This window comes from Cervus elaphus, chromosome 15 (genome assembly GCF_910594005.1).
Source record: "Cervus elaphus chromosome 15, mCerEla1.1, whole genome shotgun sequence".
Lineage (NCBI taxonomy): Eukaryota > Metazoa > Chordata > Mammalia > Artiodactyla > Cervidae > Cervus > Cervus elaphus.
The window spans coordinates 22,207,966-22,233,448 of NC_057829.1; the positions used below are offsets into that span (position 1 = coordinate 22,207,966).

At 37.5% G+C, this 25,483-nt stretch overlaps 1 protein-coding gene across 4 annotated transcripts in view; it reads right to left on the minus strand.

Moving 5' to 3' along the window:
• Positions 1-25,483, minus strand: part of CTNNA3 (catenin alpha 3) — a 1,812,800-nt gene that overhangs the window by 57,229 nt on the left and 1,730,088 nt on the right. For all 4 annotated transcript variants that reach the window (XM_043926199.1, XM_043926196.1, XM_043926200.1 and 1 more), the window contains one exon: positions 9,650-9,784. In XM_043926199.1, the coding sequence (XP_043782134.1) occupies positions 9,650-9,784 (135 nt within the window). The remainder of the gene's footprint in view (positions 1-9,649; positions 9,785-25,483) is intronic.

Below are 25,483 nucleotides of genomic sequence, written 5' to 3' on the forward strand. Positions count from 1 at the left end.
ATCAAAAGGGGAAAACGCGGGGTTGTATTGATTTTGCACACATATACACAAACACATCCTCACAGGAAATTTTTATTTTCTGAATATAACTACTATTACTTCATAATTCACAACAATAAGCAAAAATGCAGCATGAGGTGAGACAGACTTAAACGACCGCTTCCACAAATGCCATCCATACTGCCTTGTGTGTTTTTTGTTTTTTTTTTTTCCACATCTCTTTCGGTTTTGTCTTTGTCTATTTCTTTCTGCCCATGCCTTTATGGGTTTTGACACCAATACTTTGTTGTCCTAGAATCTTTTGCTCCTTGAATTTTTCTCCCCACTCTCGCTTTTTGTTTTCCTGCGCTTTTTTCTCCCTGGCTTGCAGAGGAACTCAGGATGAGCTGAACACCAGGATGTTTGCATCCAGTTCTGTTCTTTTCCTTCAGCTGCACTTTGTCTAATGGGGAATTTGGCACCACCTTAGAGCTGTCAAATCCATCATGCACACTTTCATGTCCTCTCTTCCCACCTCTTTGAAGTTCTGTGTTTCAGGTCGTTTAGCATAAAAGAGAAATAATGAATTCCCTCTCTTCTTCTCTAAGTATTGTTAACAATTAACAAGCTAATTTTTTTCCCTATATCAAAAATAGTCTTTTCCATTAAGTTTCATATTCTTCAAATATTTTCCTTTTTAATAATATCTAACTATCTGACATACAGTAAGAACATGGAAATAATTATGAGAAGTAACTAACAATAAAGACTCTCACATCACATTTATATTTTTCTTTCTTTCCCCATTCTACTTCTTTTCCTGTTGCCTCCTGTTAGAGTCTCATGTTAAAGGTGAAGGTGAAAAGTGTACTCTGATTAGGCTTTCTAAAGAATATGGGATCATTAAATTATTATGTTTATAAATAATACTCTGTTCTAGTCAGCGTTTTCTACATCTTTCAATTAAAATTATTCTTTATCTCTTGACATCCACAGCAACTCTTCCAGCTGAGTATTCAAAGACCACCTCCTGTCATTCTGGCCCTGACCCCACTGTGATGCTGAAGAGCTTACTTTCAGTAGTGATGGAGAAAAGAATATAAGTGAGATTCTGGTCCTGACTCTGTTGTTAGATACCATCATGCACTGAGACAAGTCATTGACAGTCCTCGACCTATTTCACAGTTTGTAAAATTGATTTGAATTAGATAGTCATAACATGAATAGATTATTTCTAAGATTCCTTCAAGTGCTATTACATATATCTGGATGCATTTGGAATACACAAACCAAGAAATATACAACCAAGAAAATCTAACCCATTCTGATATCAGCTCACCTAAACACCAAGAGAATTTCATAGTCCACGTTACTATAATGCAAGGGGAAAGGAAAAAGAAAGAGAAAACAACAACCCCATACCCTTTCTAGTTTTTAAAATATATTCTTTTGGGAGTCTGGGATTGACAGGTTATATTGTGCTGCGCTAAGTTGCTCAGTTATGTCTGACTGTCTGTGACCCCATGTTCTGGAGCCCGCCAGGTTCCTCTGTCCATGGGGTTCTCCAGGCAAGAATATCGGAGTGGGTTGTCATGCCCTCCTCCGGGGGATCATACCAACCCAGAGATCGAACCCATGCTTCCAGGGCATTGTAGGCAAATTTGTTACCGCTGAGCCACTGTGGAAGACCTTGACATGTAAAACTGGTATATTTAAGATAGATAACCAATAAGGACCTACTGTATAATACAGGGAATATGGTTCAATACTCTGTAATAACTAAATGGGAAAAGAATTTTTAAAAATAGATACATATATTTGTATATCTATGACTGAAAATTAAAAAAACAAAAAACAAAAAACCTTTGCATTACTGATGGTTGTGGTTTAGTCACTAAGATGTGTTCGACTCTTACGACCCCATGGACTGTAACCTGCCAGGCTCCTCTGTCCATGGAATTTTCCAGGCAAGAATATTGAAGTGGGTTGCCATTTATTTCTCCAGGGGATCTTCCTGACTCAGGATTTGAATCCAGGTCTCCTGCATTGCAGACAGATAATTAACTGACTGAGCTTCAAGGGAAGCCCATCAATAGTTTTAACTTTCAGGAATTTGGGGAGTTTGCAGTTTGTTTTTAATGCTAGATAGGCAAATGGAAATAATAGACCTTAGGAGGCTTCCCCTTAGGTTTTAGACTTAGTGACTAAACCACCAAATCTATTGGCAGTGTCTTCTTTCTTCTCTTTACTTTTTTCTCCTTGCCTTTCTCCTTATACCTCTCTGCTTCATTTCTTTCATCTCTCCTCATTCCACTTCATACATCTCCTAGTCCTTTTTTAAAATCTCTAAATCCTTCGATTGGTTTTCCAAATCTTTTCATTTTTCCAATTTTCTTGATGACTACCAAAGACTGCAGTGGTTTCAGAAAGCTCCTTAACTAATTCCCTTCATGTCTTAACATGGTGAGCACATTAACCTACTAAGTCATTCTGACTGTACTTCATTGCCAGAGTTCTGTAGGCCCTAATGCTCTTTCGGTCAATAAATGTATTGCTGCTCTTCCCTACCATTCCTTGTTGAATGCACACTGTCCCTTGATTTCAACTAAAGTTAATTGCTATTGTTTGGCAAATTTTTCCATCTTGCTGACCTTTCCCCCCTGACTGGTTAGTTTTATTATTTATCCAATTTTTAAACTGTGTCTTTGGCACACCTGCCTCTGGGTTGAAAGCACAATTAAACACATTAAGGGGAATGCACAAAACACGGTAATTATGTGATTAATCAGTTCTGGGTGATATAACAAATTGCTAGCCTAGAAGCATAACACTTAGAGAAAGGGTAATTTTAAGAATTTAAAACCATTTGAATTATTAGACTTTTTCTTTTGAATTTTACATACGTATATATACATATACATAAATATGTGTGCTAGGATATGAAGGTATTTATTTCTTCATAGCAAGACTCCTTTCACAAAGTAAAACAGCTTCCCCACTTGGCACCAAGATTGAGGACTCTAGAGAAACAACTGATGGAGAATTTATGGGAATGCCCTTAGGTAACCTAAGTACATTTTAATCTTCTTAGAGTTATATTTATAATGTATTCCTAATTAGTACATTAATAAGTCAAAGAGGCTATAGAAAATGATCTGCAACAGTACATTTAATTACATGGTTTCATTGTGTTTTGCTATCATTTTTTTTTCAATTAAGTTTTTATATACTCCTCCTCTTTTTTGTGAGAGAGGATAGCCATAGGAAGGCCACATTGGCTTCATTTTCATGTGACTGGAGGATAAAATGAAGCTGTCAGTTTCCATAATCCATGCAATGTCCTGAAGCTCAGCTCTGGTAGAAAAATATCTAGCATACATCCGGTAGTATATCTGATTATTACCTCAAACACTGCTGGAAAACCTAGTATAAGTTTCCATCTTTTCTCTCTCAGTATTCAGTTCACTATGGCCTAAGTTTTGCTTTCATCTTATTAAATATGTTTTAGAAAAGATGTAAAGATATCTTATAAATGTGAAAGCCAGTATGCACTTTGAGGTTCAGTTAACTTGAATTTTCTGTGTTTGTAGACATTGACTACTGTATCATCAAGCATTGAAAAATATTCATGGACTTTAAAGGAGAAAATATATTAAAAAACAGGTAATTAGAAAACATATGAGTATTGCTGTGATTTTGGTCATCACACAGGGTATGGTATATAACTGGTAGTTGTCACCCAATATCTGTTCTCTTGGCATAGAAACAAAACTCTGATTTAGTTGGAGGAAGCAATGTGCCTAGATTAAAACACACAGAAACAAACAAATTTTACAATTTACAGTGTCCTTTGCAGTTCCACATAGCCATATAACTAAAGTTTTGCCAATAATATGTAAGAGAAGGCATTTGGAAGAGACTTAAAAAAAAAGATGTAAGGAAGGTTTGCTTCTGTTTCTCTTCATTTTTACTGTCTGGAATATAAACGCCATAGCTAGAGTTAGAGAAGGCATATTTTGATCCTGATAAAAATGAAAACCAGAAGCCAAGTATAATAAAGTAGAAAGACGTAAGTGCTCAATTCCTGGATTACTGTGAAATTAACATTTGGGACTGCCCATTCTGATTTTTTTTTTTAATGGAGATAGTAAAATCCCAAATCCTTTAAACTGCCACAATCAAATCTCTGTATCTGATACAGGCACGCCAGAATCACATGTTGAGGAAAAACATTCTTTCTGGATCTTTGCCTCAGCTATGTTTGGTCTTACTCAGCATACTTCCACTGGCTGATTTATCCTTCATACCTCTCTCCTCAGTTCCAGAACCATATGCCCAACTTCTAGACTTTTCTCTTCTGAGATCTCTTACTCACTTATGACTAAGTCACTTGTGACTAAAGACTGAATGAGCTGCCTTACCCTTCTTGGTCTGCTCTTTTTTCTATATATAGTTTTAGGCTAATGATGGTGCTTTTAACTAGGAAAACTACCAAATCTTAAAAGATTGGAGGTAAGTCTTAATTCCTCCTATTTCATCCTTGATACTCAATAGATTACTGATTCTAATCATTTCTGCCTCAGAATTTTTTCTTGCAAAGAAAAATTTTCCCCACTCTCACTAATATTGCCTTAATTCAAGTTCTCACTGTTAATGATCTTGAAGTATTTTAAAACATCTGAATAATCTTTTATCTTCCAGTTCCTCATCTTTCCATCTATCACCACCCTATCAGAATAAAGATGTAGCATACACATACACAGAAGCACACACACACAGGAATATTACTCATCAGTAAAAAAATATTGAAATTCAGTCATTTGCAAAAATGTGAATGGACCAACAAGGGTATTATGCTTAGTGAAATAAGTCAGACAGAGAAGGCAAATATTGTATGCTATTACTTATGTGTAGAATCTAAAATAAAAAAAAAGAAAGAATAAACATAGCATAAAGAAATAGACTCATAAAGACCAAACTAGAGGTTACCACTGGGGAAAGTGGAGGGGGTAGGAGCAAGATGGGGGTAAGGTGTTAAGAGGTACAAACTACTGCATATAAAATTAATAAACTTCAAGGAGCTTCCCAGGGTAATAGAAATAAAAACAAATGAATGGGACCTAATCAAATGTACATGATGTTGTACAGCAAAGGAAATGATAAAAGACAACCTATGGAATGGGAGAAAATATTTTATAATGATGAAACCAAAATTGTTTAATTTCCAAAATATACAAACAGCTCATACAACATGAAAACAAACAACCTAATCAAAAAAATGGGCAGAAGACCTAAAACACATGTGTCCAAAGAAGACACAAAGGTGGACAGTAGACACATGAAAAAAATGCTCAATGTCACTAATTATTAAAGAAATGCAAGTCAAAACTACAAGGTACCACCTGACACTGATTAGAATGGCACTTAATGACACTTTATCAAGAAGTCTACAAATACCAATGCTGGAGAGGTTGTGGAGAAAAGGAAACCCTTCTACATTGTTGGTGGGAATATAAACTGGTATAGTCACTATGGAAAACAGTCTGGCAGTTCTTCAGAAAACTAAAAACAGAAGCACCTTATGATCAAATAATCCTATTCCTGGCCATATACCTGGACAAAACTGAAACTCAAAGACACATGCACCCCAATGTTCAGTGAAGCACTATTTCATTGAGTCACTTGGTTGTACAGTGGAAATTAGTACAAAATTATAAATCAACTATGCTTCAGTTGAAAAAATGCAAGAATTATTGTGCAGCACAGGGAAATATAACCATTATTCTATAATAACTTTAAATAGAGTTAATCTACAAGAACATTGAACCACTATGTTATACACCTGAAATGAATATAATATTGTAAATCATCTATACTTTAATAGAAAATAAAAGGTCAGGGGTTATTTTTTAAAAAGGTAGCTTCAAATAATACATGTATTTGTTTATATCCATCTCAAACTTCACTTTTTCAATTACTCTTAGTTGCCTACACAATAAAGTTAAAATGCTATTAGTAATCCTGAAACAGCCTCAGTTTCTTTTAAAGCTCCTCTTCTATTTCCCATCCCTCAAAACATATGCCAACAGTACCAAGTACAATTGTTTCTAATCAGTTTAGATTGCTTGCTATTTCCACATAAAATCTCATCTTTCCCTATTTCTATCTTTGTACTTCAGCTGTTCTATCTACCTCAGTCCTTTTCCTCTCCTTTTCTCCTAAATATACAGTTGGTTTATTTTTCACCTGTTTCTTTTGCTTTTTAGCTATTAATGAAGGACCAAATGAGAGTTGAACCACTTTTTGGAGCTGTCCCTTGTTCACTCACCACATCAGTGGAATTAATTATTCCTTCACCTCTTACCGTGTGCTTTTGTGTATTTAACCATCATATGGTATATTGCATCTTTGTATATTTAGGTGTATCTTATATTCCCTGATAGCTCAGTTGGTAAAGAATGCCTGCAATGCAGGAGACCCCAGTTTGATTCCTGGGTCAGGAAGATCCACTGGAGAAGTGATGGGCTACCCCAACTCCAGTATTCTTGGGTTTCCCCTGTGGCTCAGCTGGTAAAGAGTCTGCTTACAATGAGGGAGACCTGGGTTCAATCCCTGGGTTAGCAAGAGCCCCTGGAGAAGGGAAAGGTTACCTACTCCAGTATTCTGGCCTAGAAAATTCCATGGACTATACAGTCCAGGGGGTCACAAAGAGTCGGACACAACTGAGCGACTTTCACTTTCATTATGTACCTTAATTTTGCACATGTTTGATCTTCTTGAAGGAGGCATGATATATTCATCTTTGCATCTTGCAATGTTCTCAGATGCCTGGTACGGAGAAGATACTCAATTCATTGTTGGGGTTTTGGACAAACTACACTTTGGTGTCCTTAGAAATGAATGTGTAACTTCAGGATAAATGCTTGAAATACACATAAGAATCATTAGAAAACAAATTTAATTAAATAGACTATTATGAGAATTATTTCAAATTCTTTATGTTATGAATTTCCCTTTTTTATCCTAAACCATAATATTCCAGATCCAGAAGACACTGTGTATTCACTCCAGAAATGCATTCTATACACTCCAGTAATACACTTTTTAACCAAATATATTTGTTAAAAGTAATGTTTCATAAACCTGATTTTGGAATGCAAACTTTGAAGGGTATAGTTTTGAATACCAAATTTCTGTAATTTTTAATGGATTTCCCTGCTTTAGAGTCATGCTTATTACTTTTCAAAAGACCTCAAAGAGAAACAATGACTTAGATTAGGGCTGCTCAATTTAAAGAAGAAAGAAGACAAGATGAGAACTCAGGGTCACTGAGAAAATAAAGCAACTGGGCTTTGGCATACACAAATTAAAGGAATTTTAAAAGTTTTCCAGAACCTACCTGCAAGCAGATGGCAGTAAAACACGTAAAAAGGTGCATGACATGCTCCCTTTCTTCAGGTTTACTTTTTCTAATGGAAAATTTTGGGTGCAGTGAAGACAAAATAGAATTGCATTTGCAATGCTATTCCTCATTTTATATAATGACTCAGCTTTTAAATTGTAAATCATGATTCTAAATGACTCATGCCTAATCTATCTGTAAAATATACAAAGTTCATGAATTTGAATCATACCAACTCAATTTGTACATCTGGAGGAAATTATATTTGGTGGAACAATTAATGGTAATACATTTTAACATAATGTATAAGCTGAACTTCTGTCATTATTTTTGAAATCTTAGTTTTAGACAACATGTAGAAATACATATATAATTGGAAAACAAATTTCATATGGATTTAGACCTTGTGAATGATGGTGAGTGAATGAAATTGAAAAAAGTAAACAGAAGACAGGCTTGGGTCTAAAATACAGTTTTTAACACTTAAAGTACTATAATGTTAAGTGAGAAAATAAAGACTGAGTGCCTAGTAATCTAAAATAAAGATACACTTTTATGTGTATACATGTATACACACGCTGTATACATACATACATACATATATATAGTCATGCATGTATTCATAAACACACATTTCTGTGTTGACAGACAGTGAAAAATGGCAACCCACTCAGGTATTCTTACCTGGAGAATCCCATGGACAGAGGAGCCTGGGGGACTATAGTCCATGGGGTCGCAAAGAGTCAGATACGACTGAAGCAGCTGAGCATGCAGACAGTGACTACTTAAAATGCATTTTCCTTTGAAGAGTGACAAAGTACCGATACAACACAGGCTACGTTGGTTGGTGTTACTGTTCTTGCAAAATTTGAATATCAAGGAAATTAATTTTTTATCTCTAATAATTACTTAGACATAATTTCCAAATTATTCACTTTTGATTTTTGGTCTTTAGTTTATCATAGATTTAAGCATGTCCACCTGAACAGAGGCTGCATAGACATTTGAAGATAAACTGCAGTTCTGGTATTCACTAATATAAACCTAATGGACTTTTTTCAAGTGGGGTATTGTACTTGCACAGTTTTTTAGTTCCTTGACCAGGTATTGAACCTGGGCCTTTGGCACTGAAAGCACAAATTCCTAACTGCTGGACCAACAGAAAATCACCTTTGCTTTTGTTTATGCTGCTATGTTTTTTTTTTGTAATGTTAGTTTAGGAACTTACCTCATGGTCCAGTGGCTAAGACTCCACACTCCCAATGCAGGAGGTCTGGATCTGATTCCTGGTCAAGGAACTAGATCCCACATGCCGCAGCTAAGAGTTCGAATGCCACACCTAAAGATCCCACCTGCTGCAACTAAGACCCAGTGCAGCCAAATAAATAAACATTTAAAAACTAAGTGTTAGCTCATTGGGGGAAAGTCCAAAGTCAGGCTAGAGAGCTCCTAGATGTACATATTTTTATTTATGCTGTTATAATTTTAAAAAATCTGTCCTCATGAATTTAACTTCCTAGAAGGTTTATGATGTTTTGCTTTAACTTAAATTTATAATCTTGGTCCATGTCCTTCTCAAAGTCACTGATAACTGAATCAAATATAGATATCAAATGTTATTTTATTGCCATCCTCACTCTAAAAAAATTATCTACCGTTATTAAAAGATAAGTAGAAGAGGTAGACATTATTTTCACCATGGTCATTTTAGAGCAGTTTGAAACTCAGGTTCACCAAATAGTCTATGAAAGTTTCTCTAAATCTGTTTATGTTCTACCATACTTCAGCATCACAATTACATATGAGATAACAGTTTTAAGACCTGAATTTCTATGATATAAAAATGAATGATGGAAAAATGAATATTACTTAACAGTGAGAAAGCAATTATTTCATGGATCTGCAATTCTACAGGCACTTATTTTTTTTTATAAAAATTAAAGGATTCAATTCCGAGTTGCATCCATATACTTTCTGAAATCTGGATACCATGCTCTAAATTAACATTCAATCCTTATACAAGTGGCTTCCAGAATCTGATTCATTCTAAAATCTTCTAGGTAAATAAAGAGAAGCTGTACTGACTTAACAGTTCTTTAAGAAATCTGACATGATTTCTTGCTATTCCAGTTTCATGAAAGTTTATATACTCCAGCTGAATTTCTTCTAACCTACGTGACCCTATAAGAATTGGTGGGGTAAGGTGGGTTGTGGCTGCTGTTTCAAGCATCTTCCACATGAGATGTGTAAGTGTGGTGCAGTACTCACCGCTGACATGATAAGCTCTCCCCCCAGGTTCTGAATCTCAGCTTTCACTTGACTGCAGATCTTCAGCTGGTGAGAGTAGAACTTAATCTGTTCCAGGTAGGCCAACAAGTCCTGTTTGCACGATGGATCCGGGCACTAAATATGTATGAGATAAAGTGAAAATATCAAAACAAAGAATTGGATCAAAGTGAGTAAACACTGAGACTACATTTAAGTACCTTTAAGGCACCAACTTTATTTTCATTGAGTCCCATTGCTTAGACCAAACCCATGTAGATTTTGATATGCTTTCCCCATTAGCAGAGTTTATTCATGTTCCAACCTTAATTACTTCAGCATGCTAAGTCACTTCACTCGTGTCCAACTCTTTGTGACCCCAAGGACTATAGCCTGCCAGGCTCCTCTGTCTATGGGATTCTCCACACAAGAATGCTGGAGTGGGTTGCCATGCCCTCCTCTACTTCAGCATAGTTAGAAGAAATAGTACAGAAATTTCCAGACATGAAAATGTACATAAAAATAATTGCCTTTAATTTATCATAATGGTAGAAGCTTTTAAAGTTCATTTTTAGGTAAATCTAAAGAAGTATTTAAAATGCAACAATTCCTTTCTTCTAAAGTTGCTATCAGAATACTCCTTGGGACTCATAGCTCTGCATTGTCTGTCCTGTGTAATTAATATTTATATGGGCATTAAAAAACATCTATAACAGGATGTATATTATGTCTTATTACTTTCAGAATTTAATGTTCTAATGTTCTTAGACCAAAGAAATAATTTCAATAGTAGCTAACAGTTATGGATCTACTTGGAGACAATAATCAAGCAGCATACATGTTTTAGAGATGTATTACTTTACCAAAAACAGTCTCCTACATTATGTCACCTTCCATAAGGAATTTCCTGGAGTAGAGCTTAATCACAACACAATAAATATCTGTGGTCAGTGTTTAATCTTTGTGTTCTTTCTCCTATACAAGTAGAATAGTTTTTTAAATATCCTCAATAACTTAATTTCACTTTAAATATAATACATATTCATAAGGGTATGGAAATATGAACAGTAATTTATATGCAAAGATATTCACTACAGCATTACTTACAATAGGAAAATTTAGAAATAAATGCTCTATAATAGTGAAAAGATTAAATTAGGATACATAGCTATATAATATGATATTATATAGTTTCAAAAATAATATTTTCAAAGGAAAATGTTTTTAGAAAGTGAAAAAGCTCAGTATTTAAAATTTCACATGCCCTATCAATCAAACTGTTTTTATGTTTGTGTGTAAAACAAAGTGGGAAATACATATGTGAATGTGAAAATGGTAAATAAACATGGCATCAGTATTTTTCACTTTCTTCATACTTTACATATCTTAATATTTATATTCTTAAAATATATTGATGCTAGTCACTCAGTCATGTGAAACTCTTTGTGACCCCATAGACTGTATCCTCCTCTGTCCATGGAATTCTCCAGGCAAGAGTACTGGAGTGGGTTGCAATTATATTCTCCAGGGGATTTTCCCAACCTAGGGATTGAACTCAGGTCTCCTGCACTGCAGGCAGAATCTTTACTGATTGAGCCACCAGGGAAGCCCTTAAAGCATATTACTTATATAATAATAAGATGTTATTACTGAAAAGGTTTTTAATCTAATAACCAAAAATAAAAATTGAAAAGTAAAATGAAAGACAAGACAGCATTTCATGAATTTCTGCTTTTGCATAGTAATTCATAAACTAGACTATTACTGAAACATTTCTGAGAATTTTATTCTCTTTTATATTTGCTACATAGACTAGTCTACATAGCTCCAAAATATGTTGACAACATGAGAACATGTGACCTTTAAGTAAAAGTTATTCAACAAAGGTAGCAAAGTTATAAATTCTACTGCAGAAATACTATCAATATTTAGATAGGAATGGACAGATGAGTGAATTTATGTGTACATGGTACCCAGTCAGAGAGACAATCAGATAAGATAATAGAGAAAACTTGAATTAAGGGTGTTTCTCAAGTTCTAAGGGCTTCCCTGGCTCAGCAGTAAAGAATCTGCCTGCAATGCAGGAGCCACAAGAGACAGGGGTTCAATCCCTGTATCAGGAAGATCCTCTGGAGAAGGAAGTGGCTACCCACTCCAGTAGCCTTGCCTGGAGAATTCCATTCACAGGGGAGCCTGGCAGGCTACAGTCCACAGGGTGGCAAAGAGTCAGGAGCAAGACTGAAGCAACCTCACTCAAAAAAGGAGGAAGTAAACAAACAGAACCTGGTTTCAGCAGGACCCAGGAGAAAGGAGCAGGACCCCATAAGAGGCTGACCCAGCCTTGCCCGTGAGTGTCCAGGAGTCTCCGGCAGAGGTGTGGGTCAGCAGTGGCCGGCTGCAGGGCCACATACACCATGAGTGTAGCAGTGTATGCATGGGACCTTTTGAAGGAGGTCACCATTCTCTTCATTACCCTCACCGTAGTTTGGCCTCAGGCCAAATAACAGAGAGGGAACACAGCCCTGTTTTTCCTGTAGTCATGTATGGATGGGAGGGTTGGACCATAAAGAAGGTTGAGCACCAAAGAATTGATGCTTTGGAACTGTGGTGTTGGAGAAGACTCTTGAGAATCCCTTGGACTGCAAGGAGATCAAACCAGCTAATACTAAGGAAATCAGTCCTGAATATTCATTGGAAGGATGATGCTGAAACTGAAACTTCAATACTCTTGTCACCTGATGTGAAGTACTGACTCTTTTGAAAAGACCCTGATGCTGGGAAAGACTGAAGGCAGGAGGAGAAGGGGACGATAGAGGATGAGATGGTTGGATGGCATCACTGACTCAATGGACATGAGTTTGAGTAAACTCTGGGAATTGGTAATGGATAGGGAGGCCTGGTGTGCTGCATTCCATGTGTTCGCAAAGAGTCAGACATGACCAAATGACTGAAGTGAACTGAAAGGATAATCCCACAATTTTCATCAGGAGGATTAAATTGAAACAAAGTAAAAAGAAAGAGGAGACCAATGTAAAGGAGAAGGACAGAGAGAGGGAGAGAAAAGGGAATAGGGAAGGAAGAAAAGCAAGGGATTTCCCCAATTTCCAGATGAGAAATTAGAAAATTATAATAATTTTAGAAAGCATAATTTTCACAGGATGGAGGAGTTTATGGTAGAGCCAGTATTTGAATCCATATCTACTTGCTTTCAAATCTATTTTATTTTCAGTCACAGAACTTGAGAGAATTTGGAGTGAATTTTTTTCCCTTCAAATCACAGATTACTGTGGTTTACATGGTTTCAAGGAAAAAGAAGTTTTGTGGTAACACTATGTCTATTTTGAAGTAAAGATTACTTAGATTTTTATTAAATTCAAAGATTAACTATCTAGAATTACCTATAACAATGAAAGGCAAGACAATTTATTTTTTTTACCGTGACAGGAAGTTGATCTTTATTAGGGGCTTCATGTGTGTGAAAGGCACAGGCACTGTGCCAGGTCCTCTACATGTATAACATAGTACTCACAGCGCCACTTCACTTAGATCTAATTATTGTCATACTGTCATTTGCAAGACAGAGTGTATGACTCTGTAAAAAATTGAATTGAGTTTTCTCTGTTTCATTCACTATACAATGATCTCTTCTATATGAAATTCATTGTTCAAAACATTGTTTTGTCTATCCTGAGTAATAAAGGCTCTTGTCTATTCTTTGTTTTTATGGATGGACTCAAGAATAATCTTTGACACATACAGTGTTTTATTTGTCACATATTATTCCTGGTTCTTTATCTATATTAGCTCTCACACGACTTCATTATCTCCATTTACCAAAAGAGTGAAGTGAGGCATAGAGAAGTTAAGCTACTTGCCCAATTAATAACTGATAAAGCTGGTATCCAAACTCACATGATCTGGCCTCACTCCCTACTTGTAAGGTCTCCAAACAATATTAGTCTTCCTGCCAGTTTTATCTTATATAGTAAATAGTAAATTGCGACACTGGTTTGTAAATTGGTTTCTAAAACTGACACTTTTACCTGTATATTGTAAATAGGATTATTGTGTATTTGTTCTTTAAAGACAAACACTATATAACTTCTGCCCTGGAGAAGGAAATGACAAGCCACTCCAGTATTCTTGACTGGAGAATTCCATGGACAGAGGAGGCTGGCCAGGCTACAGTCCATGGGGTCGCAAAGTGTTGGACACGACTGAGCGACTCTCACTCATTCACTTATATAACTTCTGATAAAATCAAACTTGCAAATTAATAGTTAGATTCTTAACTGATAAACAATGCTGCAATCACCCAAGCTTAAGAAAAATCTACAGTCTCTTGAGAGACTGTCAAAGCCATGCTAGCAGAGTAATTCTGTTAAGGAAATAATGAGGCAAATGAGTAGAAAATTTGAACTTTTGAAATTAGAAGTTACTTGACTCTGATTTACCCTTCATTCCCAGAATTGATGAGAATCTTGGTTACACCTAAAGATAGTAGCCAGTTTTATAACTAAAGTATTAAAAAAAATGTAAATTCCGTACTATAAAATTTGTTTAAAAGTCTTCTTTTCTATTGACATTTGCAAAGTCTTTATGAGTCAGTTTTAGCAGCCTAGAGGCAGAATCAGGAGAATGAATCATCTCTACTTTAAGAACCTGTTGTTTTACTATTTGCCCAACCTCCATTATTAAAATCAAATTATGTTTTCCCCACATTTTATATATTTGCATAAAACTAATCGCAAAAGTTTGGGACCTAGATGTGTAGAACATTCTTATCCTTTAGTTTAAAAAAAAAAAAAAAAAAACAAACTTTTTTTTCCCATAAAAATACTTGGAATACTGCTAGAGATTTTCAGGCAAAATTGAGCGGTAGAATGTTATCATACACTTGGCTATTATTTCCCAGTTTATTAAGACAGGAGATGTTAACTAGGACAGCTGGTTTGTGTTTCAATGCACAGATTTTTTGTTTAAATTAATTTTTATAACCACCAGGACACTCACTACAGACAAGCAGATGATGTGTCAGTTTAAGTGGTTTTGTCACATTAAACTGACTTTCACTCTTCTAGTTAAGATGTTTTGTACCAATACAGACTATATCATTTAGTAACAAGAGGAAAAAAGAATATTTATTACCTTTCAGTTTGAATTTTAAGGATGAATTAGCAAAATGAATACTCTTAAAGACCTTTACTCCATAAGTTTAGCCTTTTTTTTTTGCCCATAGTAGAGTATAAACTTTATTTAAGACATATTTTAAATGATTTTTGAAATTACAGACAATAGTTTAAATTCTGCTAACTGGCAAAGTTTGTTAAGGGAAAGTATTAGGTGTCACTGTGAATTTCTAGAAGAGAAATTTTAAGCAATTAGTGATAGCAAAAGCACTTTGTGTCCATGACCTTTCTCTTTCCACAGGGCTCATTTCTCCACCTAGACTCCAGCCTAGAGGCTGTCTCATTTCACCTTCCTCAGAGTCGCAGATCATCAGTGATCCCATTTTTTCTGTACTTTTAATGTCTTCTTCTATCCTTGAATCTGTCAACATAAAGTCCCTCAAAACAAAATCCCTCCCTCAACACTGTAATTCCATCTTTCTCTCCTCGTAATCATGAACATGTTTGATTTTTTTTGTTTTTTCTTTTTTTAATTTTCAATGCCACCCCTATTGGTGTCCTGAGTTTCCATTCTTGGGCATCTTTTCACCCTCAGTCTCTACTTGGATAACAGTATATGCTACTCTGGCTTCACCTATCACTTATAAAATAAACATGACTAAATCTCTATCATCCAGCCCTGTCTTCAGAAAATCCACGTACATGTTGTATTTACCCAGCCCATTTCACGGTCTTATCAACATTTCACTCTCAACACATATAGCAAAGAGCTGACTCACTTGAAGACTCTGAGGCTGGGAAAGATTAAGGGCAGGAGGAAAAGGGGACGACAGAAGATGAGATGGTTGGATGGCATCACCGACTCAGTGGACATGGGTTTGGGTAGATTCTGGGAGTTGGTGATGGACAGGGAGGCCTGGCATGCTGCGATTCATGGGGTCGCAAAGAGTAGGACACGACTGAGCGACTGAACTGAACTGAACTTATTTAGACTTAAATGGTCTTGAGGTTAAGGCTGCTTCAAATCCATTTTTAGTTTCAACTTGGTTTGAGCATACAACCATTGAAAAAATGCTATCAACAAGATATATTTTGAACACTAATAACAATGAAAGACAAAGATGTTTCCCATCTTCATCAAATTCCTTTCCTTTAGAATTAATAGGTGTAAAGTTCTGGCATAACCTACTTTTAGCTTTCTTCTGACTTCCATGAGAAATTCTCAGGACTGACTTCCCTATGTATTAGATTACAACCCCAAAACTTCATGTCTCTCCCTGAAACCTGAAACTTGTCAACTCAAGTGCTACTTGGATAGAAATAAACTTACAAGAATGTTTTATCCTTTATAAATAATATGTATGTGGAAAGAATGGGGGAAAGATAATGCAGACAAACTTTGATTTTGGAGGAAATTTTGGTTAACTCAGCCAGTCCTTTGTAAGAAGAAACATTCCTCTTCTTTATTATTCTCCTTTTATACCCTATAGCTCCCTCCTCCTAGACCCTAAAACACCTTATTTTTGGTAGTTAGGGCTATAGTTTTGAATACATGAAATAAAACTTAATATATAATCACCTTCAAAGCATTTAAGAATTTGTTTTAATGAGAAAGCCTCTGCCTTCAATGCAGGAAACCCGGGTTTGATCCCTGGGTCAGGAAGAGCCCCTGGAGAAGGAATTGGCAATTGACTCCAGTTCTCTTGCTTGCAGAATTCCATGGGCTACAATCCATGGGGTCACAAAGAGTCGGACACGACTGAGTGACTTCATTCACTTTAATGAGAAAATTACGAAGATCTACTAAAAAATAGTAAAACAGCATGCCTTCTAACAGGAGACTATTACTTCAAGGGTGCAAACAGATAAAATATTTCAGTATTTGTCTATTTCTGTTTAATCCTGAGAACTTGTTATGCATTCATTTTTATAAAGTAAAGGTTCATTAACTTGGAGAACAAATTGAGACATTAACTTTTCTGCTCAAAATAAATTTCAGACAACAGTGTCAAAATACAAATACTGTCACAAGATGCATCTGGGATTTTTATCCTTAACAGACGTGTTAGAATGACATAATGAATGGTTCAGAAGTTTCTTTCCAGTGAGTTTTAGTACATGTTTTAACTCTCAGAATATCAGTAGGAAACAATTCAAATCAGGCTAGTCACCAACAATATTTTGTCAAAATAACAACATAAATTATACTTGCAGATTGTTTTGTTCACAGGTGAGTGTATCAGGTATAATTTGCATTGCAATTCTTAATTTTTTTTAAATGTCACTTTCTTAAATTAGCATTGGTTTTCAATATATTTAACACTGAAAATTCATTTTAATTGTGCCTAGTTACGATTAGGTGGGAGTAATCAGTCAATAATCTGGATGTCTTTGCATTGGAAAATTTAGATTGAAGGAGTATTAGGTTTCAGACAGAACATTCAGGAGTTACAAAGTCCAATTTTGTCCTCTTCCTGTGCAAAACACTTTAGCAGATGTTCATTTTTATTGTGTTTCCTGTTCATCACTTTTCTGTTTGTGATAAGTTGCTTTTGTAACTGAGATCTTTCAATGTATCATTCCTACCTTTACCCATTCATCTAATTTAGAGGCATTACTCAGGTCATCTAATTTAGAATATCTGCTAACATGATGAATTACAGTGAAGAGTCAAAGAACAGAAAAAGATATGTATCAATAGTTTGGAATCCTAGATTTCTAAGAAGGCTACTTCTTCAATTTGTCATCCTCTTCATTCATGAGGAAAATGTTTAATAATTGTGATAAATAACAACATTCTGACCCTCAGGAATAATCTGGCTAATGGAGATAGTATTTGTACCAGAGATCTGTAAGACTTAAACAACATGGTCTTAGATGGCATATGCAATCTACTATAGCATCTCAACACAATTAGGGAGGCCTGGCGTGCTGCAGTCCATGGGGTCGCAAAGAGTTGAACATGACTGAGTGACTGAACTGAACAGATAAAACTCAAGAAAAGTTGGGTGATTGGAACAAGTAAGTCAATATGAAGCTTCTATATGCTAAAACAGAAGATTTTCATTCATCTCTTCCTAGTTATCTAATGGCAATACCAAAGTAGTAAGTTGCGTATGGTAATATACAATAACTAGTATAGGGGTATTGTGGGGTGGGTGAACGACAAACTGGAGAACAATAATAACAAGGAAGTTCTCACACTGTTGTGAAGGTACTAGGCCCCATATCAGACTTCTCAACCTGGGGATCCGGCAAAGGTACTATGAATCACCAGGGAATCTGACTTTGAAGGCAAGCAGGATTTGATTACAGAACTTCCACAGAAAGGGGGGAAACAGAGACTGTTGGAGGGCACAAACAAAACCTTATGTGCACCAAGGACCAGGTTAAAGGAGCAGTGACACCAAAGGAGACTGAGTCAGACCTGCCTGTGAGTGTTTGAGGGTCTCCTGTCTCCTGTGGAGGTGTCAGTTGGCAGTTGTCTGTCATGGGGACAGGGTCAATGGCAGCAGCAGTCCTGGGGGAAGCATGTTGAAGTAAATCCTCTTGGAGGTTGCCAATAGTCCTACCAGAGAGCCTGTAAACTTCGGGACTGGGTCACCTCAGATCAAACAACTAACAGGGAGGAAACACTGACCCACCCATCAGCAGATAAATGGATTAGCATGGCCCTACCCACCAGAGCAAGCCAGTCCCTCTCATCAAGAAGCTTAAACAAGCCTCTTATCCTCATCCATCAGACAGTAGACAGAAGAAGCGAGAACTACAATCCCTCCACCTCCAGAACAAAAATCACAATTACAAAAAGCTAACCAAAATGATCACTTGGATCATAGCTGTGTGTAACTCAATGAAGCTATAAGCCTTGCCCCACAGGGTCATCCAAGATGGACAGGTCATGGTGGAGAATTCTGACAAAATGTCGTCCACTGGAGATGGGAATGGCAAACCACTTCAGTAATTCTTGTATTGAAAACCTGATGAACAGTATAAAAAGGCAGAAAGATATGACACTGGAAGATGAGCCCTGCAGGATGGAAGGTGTCCACTACGTTACTGGGGAAGACTGGAGAAATAGCTCCAGAAAGAATGAAGTGACTAGCCCAAAGTAGAAACTATGCTCAGTTGTGGGTGTGTCTGGTGGTGAAAGTAGAGTCTGATGCGGTAAAGAAGAACATTGCATAGGAACTTGGAATGTTAGGTCCATGAATCATGGTAAATTAGACATGGTTAAGAAGATGACAACAGTGAACATTAACAGTTTAGGAATCAGTCAACTAAAGAGGACAGGATTGGATGAATTTAACTCAGACTATCATTATATCACCCATTATATCTACTACTATGGGCAAGAATCCCTCAGAAGAAACGGAGTATCCCTCATAGCCAAAAAAGAGTCTGAAATGCAGTTCTTAGGTGCAGTCTCAAAAATAATAGAATGATCTCAATTCAATTCCAGGGCAAACCATTCAACATCAGAGTAATCCTCAACCTCTAATGCCTAAGAAGCTGAAGTCAAATGGTGTTATGACGATATATAAGACCTTCTAGAACTAATACCAAAAAAGATGTCCTTGGAATGCAAAAATAGGAAGTCAGGGATACCTGGAAGAACAGGCAAGTTTGGACTTGGAGTACAAAATGAAAGGGCAAAGGCTAACAGTTTTGTCAAGAAAACACACTGGTCACAGCAAACTACCTCCTCCAATATCATAAGAGATGCTCTACACGTGGACATCACCAGATGGCCAATACTGAAATAGATTGATTAAAATCTTTGCAGCCAAAGATGGATAAGCTCTATACAGTCAGCAAAATAGATATGAGCTGACTATGGCTCAGATCATGAGCTCACTATTGCAAAATTCAGGCTTAAACTGAAGAAAGTAGAGAAAAATACTAGGCCATTCAGGTTATGACTTAAATCAAATACCTTATGATTATACAGTGGAGGTGACAAATATATTCAAAGGATTTGATGTGGTAGACAGAGTACCCAAAAACTATGGATGGAAGTTTGTAATAAAATACAGGAGGTGGTGACCAAAACCATCCCCAAGTAAAAGAAATGAAAGAAGGCAAAGTGGTTGTCTGAGGAGGCTTTACAAATAGCTGAGAAAATAAGAGAGGTGAAAAGCAAAGGAGAAAGGGAAAGATATACTCATCTGAATGCAGAGTTTTAAAGAATTGCAAGGAGAGGAAAAAAAGCCTTCTTAAGTGCACAATGCAAAGAAATAGAGGAAAACAATAGAATGAGAAAGACTAGTGATCTCTTCAAGGACATTAGAGATACCAAGGGAACATTTCATGCAAAATGGGTACTATAAAGATGAGAAATGGCAAAGACCTAACAGAAGCAGAAGAAATTAAGAAGAGGTGGCAATTATACACAGAAGAACTATACAAAAAAGGTCATAATGACCCAGATAATCATGATGGTGTGATCAGTCACCTAGAGCCAGGCATCCTGCAGTGTGAAGTCTAGTGGACCTAAGGAAGCATTACTATGGACAAAGCTAGTGGAGGTGATGTCAATCCAGCCAAGCTATTTAAAATCCTAAAAGGTGACACTGTTAAAGTGCTGCACTCAGCACGTCTGCAAATTTGGAAAGCTCGGTAGTGGTCATGACTGGAAAAGTCAATTATCATTCTAATCCCAAAGAAGGTCAGAGCGAAAGAATGTTCAAACTACTGTGCAATTGTGCTCATTTCACACACAAGAAAGGTAATGTTCAAAATCCTCCTCAACATGCTCAAAATCAAGCTAGGCTTCAGCAGTCCATGAATGGGGAACATTACGACATACATGATGGATTCAGAAAAGATAGAAGAATCAGAGATCAAATTGCCAACATCCCCTGGATCACAGATAAAGCAAAGGAATTCCAGAAAAACATCTACTTCTGCTTCATGGACTATGCTAAATCCTTTGACTATGTGGATCACAAGAAAATTCTTAAAGAGATGGGAATACCAGACCACCTGACCAGTATCCTGAGAAATCTTTATACAGGTCAAGAAGCAACAGTTAGAACTGGACATGGAAAATGGACTGGTTCACAATTGGGAAAGGAGTATGGCAAGGCTGTATATTGTCATCTGCTTACTTAATTTACAAGCAGAATACATCATACAAAATGCCGGACTGGATAAAGCACAAGCTGGAATCAAGATTGCCAGGAGAAATATCAATACCCTCAGATATGCAGATGAAACCACCCTTATGGCAGAAAGCAAAGAAGAACTGAAGAGTCTCTTGATGAAGGTGAAAGAGCAGAGTGAAAAAGTTGGCTTAAAACTCAACATTCAAAAAATGAAGATCATTGCATCCAGTCCCATCACTTCATGGCAAATAAACGGGGAAACAATGGAAATAGTGACAAACTTTATTTTCTTGGTCTCCAAAATCACTGCAGATTGTGATTGCAGCAATGAAATCAAAAGACACTTGCGGGGAGGAGCCAAGATGGCGGAGGAGTAGGACGGGAGACCACTTTCTCTCCTACAAATTCATCAAAAGAATATCTGAACACAGAGCAAACTTCACAAAACAACTTCTGATCGCTAGCTGAGGTCATCAGGCGCCCAGAAAAGCAGCCCATTGTCTTCGAAAGGAGGTAGGACAAAATATAAAAGATAAAAAGTGAGACAAAAGAGCTAAGGACGGAGATCCGTCCCGGGAAGCGAGTCTTTAGAGGACGTTTCCAGACACCGGGAAACCCTTGCACTGGCGGGCCTGGGGGAAGTGTTTGAATCTAGGAGGGCAACCTGACTGGGAGGGAAACAATAAATAAAACCCACAGATTACGTGCCTAAAAGCAACTCTCAGCAGAAAAGTGCCCCAGACACCCGCATCCGCCACCAGCAAGTGGGGGCAGCACGGAGAGGAGCGGGCGGCATTGCTTGGAGTAGGGTCCGGGCCTGAGTGCCCTGAGGACAATCGGAGGGAGCTTTTGTGAGTTGCCAACTTGAACTGTGGGAGAGCAGGGAAGAGAGAGAAAATTAACCGGCCCGAACATGCTGCCGGCCGTTCGCGGAACGGGGGGACTGAGAGAGTCCGGAGAGGGGCTCACAGACTGCGGACCGGCCCGGACCCGCCGGAGGCGGGAGCAGGTCGCGGCGAGACACAGCGCACAGGCACTCGACCGGCTTGGGCGGGGACTGGGGCTGGGGGCAGAGGGCAGAAGGCGCACGCACGCGGAAACCGAGATTGGGTCCGCGGAAGGTAGTGGGAGTGCCGCACCTGGGGAGAGTGCGCCTGTCAAGCTCCTGCCTGCCTGGACCGCTCTGTCGGGGAAGGCACAAGAGCGGACGCAGCCTTTTGTTCCGCGCTTTTGTGGAACACCCGAGGGCTGCAGCTGCCCACAGCGCGCGGCGCGCTCCATATAGAGTAGCCGGGATCCTGAGCAGCGAAGACCGAGAAAGCAGCGCCAGCCTCTCCCGGCAGCGCCAGCGCATCCCCGCAGCGTCAGCCCCTCCCAGCAGCGCAACGGAACTAGCTACCTGAATAAGAGTCCACCTCCACCCGCCTGTGTCAGGGCGGAAATGAGGCTCTGAAGAAACCGGCAAACAGAAGCCAAATAAACAAAGGGAACCGCTTCAGGAGAAAGCGGTGCAACAGATTAAAATCCCTGTAGAAAACACCGATTACACCGAAAGAGGCCTGTAGATATCGAGAAGTGTAAGCTGGAACGAGGAGATATCTGAAACTGAGCCGAACCGACACTGACCGCAACAGCTCCAGAGAAATTCCTAGATATATTTTTACTTTTTTTAAAAAAAAAAAAAAAAAAAATTTATTTTTTCTTTTTTATTTTTTCTCTTTTATTTTCCTTTAAAATTCCCTATTACTCCCCCATCACTCCTTAACTTTCATTTTCATAGATTTTAACGATTTTTTTTTTAGGGAAAATTCTTTTTTTTTTTTCTTTTTTTCTCCTTTTTCTCTTCTATTTTCTATTTTTCCTTTTCTCTTATTTCTTTTAAAGTCCTCTAGTACTCCTCTACTACTCCTTAATTTTCATTTTCAATACACTATAACCTTACCAAAAAAAAAAAAAAAAAGGGAAGCCCTATTTTTTAAACTGAACTTCATATATATTTAAAAAATTTTTTTTTGGTGTGTGTTTTGGTTTTTGTTTTTAATATAGTATTTTTAAGAGTCTAATCTCTACTCTAGATTTTTAATTTTTGTTTTTCAATATATGATATAAATTGTGAACATTTAAGAATCCAATATTCAGTTCCCATTTTTATTCAGGAGTGTGTTGATTATTCTCTCCCAATCTTGACTCTCTGTTTTCTACCTCAGAATACCTCTATTTCCTCCTTTTCCCTTTTCTTCCCAATCCAATTCTGTGAATCTTGGTGGGTGGGCTACGGAGAACACTCTGGGAACAGACAACTGCGTAGATCTGTCTCTCTCCTCTTGAGTCCCCCTTTTTCTCCTCCTGCTCATCTCTATCTCCCTCCTCCCTCTCCTCTTCTTCATGTAACTCTGTGAACCTCTCTGGGTGTCCCTAACCGGGGAGAATCTTTTGGCCATTAACCTAGAAGTTTTATTATCAGTGCTGTGTAGTTGGAGAAGTCCTGAGACTACAGGAAGAATAAAACTGAAATCCAGAGGCAGGAGACTTAAGCCCAAAACCTGAGAACACCAGAAAACTCCTGACTACATGGAACTTTAAGTAATAAGTGACCGTCCAAAAGCCTCCATACCTACACTGAAACCAACCACCACCCAAGAGCCAGTAAGTTTTAGAGCAAGACATACCAAGCAAATTCTCCAGCAACGCAGGAACATAGCCCTAAACGTCAACATACAGGCTGCCCAAGGTGACACCTAACACATAGACCCATCTCAAAACTCATTACTGAGCACTCCATTGCTCTGCAGAGAGAAGAAATCAAGTTCCACGCACCAGAACACTGACGCAAACTTTCCTAACCAGGAAACCTTGACAAGCCAATCGTCTAACCCCACCCACTGGGTAAATCCTCCACAATAAAAACGAACCACAGACCTCCAGAATACAAAAAGCCCAGACCAGACACAGCAATCTAAACAAGATGAAAAGGCAGAGGAAATACCCAACAGGTAAAGGAACATGAAAAATGCCCACCAAGTCAAACAAAAGAGGAGGAGATAGGGAATCTACCTGAAAAAGAATTTAGAATAATGATAATAAAAATGATCCAAAATCTTGAAAACAAAATGGAGTTACAGATAAATAGCCTGGAGACAAAGATTGAAAAGATGCAAGAAATGTTTAATAAAGACCTAGAAGAAATAAAAAAGAGTCAATTAAAAATGAATAATGCAATGAATGAGATCAAAAACACTCTGGAGGGAACCAAGAGTAGAATAATGGAGACAGAAGATAGGATAAGTGAGGTAGAAAATAAAATGGTGGAAATAACTGAAACAGAGAGGAAAAAAGAAAAAAGGATCAAAAGAAATGAGGACAACCTCAGGGACCTCTGGGACAATGTGAAATGCCCCAACATTCGAATCATAGGAGTTCCAGAAGAAGAAGACAAAAAGAAAGGCCATGAGAAAATACTCGAGGAGATAATAGCTGAAAACTTCCCTAAAATGGGGAAGGAAACAGCCACCCAAGTCCAAGAAACCCAGAGAGTCCCAAACAGGATAAACCCAAGGTGAAACACCCCAAGACACATATTAATCAAATTAACAAAGATCAAACACAAAGAACAAATATTAAAAGCAGCAAGGGAGAAACAACAAATAACACACAAAGGGATTCCCATAAGGATAACAGCTGATCTATCAATAGAAACCCTCCAGGCCAGACAGGAATGGCAAGACATACTGAAAGTAATGAAAGAGAATAACCTACAACCTAGATTACTGTACCCAGCAAGGATCTCATTCAGATATGAAGGAGAATTCAAAAGCTTTACAGACAAGCAAAAGCTGAGAGAATTCAGCACCACCAAACCAGCTCTTCAACAAATGCTAAAGGATCTTCTCTAGACAGGAAATGCAGAAAGGTTGTATAAACGTGAACCCAAAACAACAAAGTAAATGGCAACGGGACCACACCTATCAATAATTACCTTAAATGTAAATGGGTTGAATGCCCCAACCAAAAGACAAAGATTGGCTGAATGGATACAAAAGCAAGACCCCTATATATGCTGTCTACAAGAGACCTACCTCAAAGCAAGAGACACATACAGACTAAAAGTGAAGGGCTGGAAAAAATATTTCATGCAAATGGAGACCAAAAGAAAGCAGGAGTAGCAATATTCATATCAGATAAAATAGACTTTCAAATAAAGGATGTGAAAAGAGACAAAGAAGGACACTACATAATGATCAAAGGATTAATGCAAGAAGATGATATAACAATTATAAATTTATATGCACCCAACATAGGAGCACCGCAATATGTACGGCAAATGCTAACGAGTATGAAAGAGGAAATTAATAGTAACACAATAATAGTGGGAGACTTTAATACCCCACTCACAACTATGGATAGATCAACTAAACAGAAAATTAACAAGGAAACACAAACCTTGAATGACACAATGGACCAGCTAGACCTAATTGATATCTATAGGACATTTCACCCCAAAACAATCAACTTCACCTTTTTCTCAAGTGCACATGGAACCTTCTCCAGAATAGATCACATCCTGGGCCATAAATCTGGTCTTGGAAAATTCAAAAAAATTG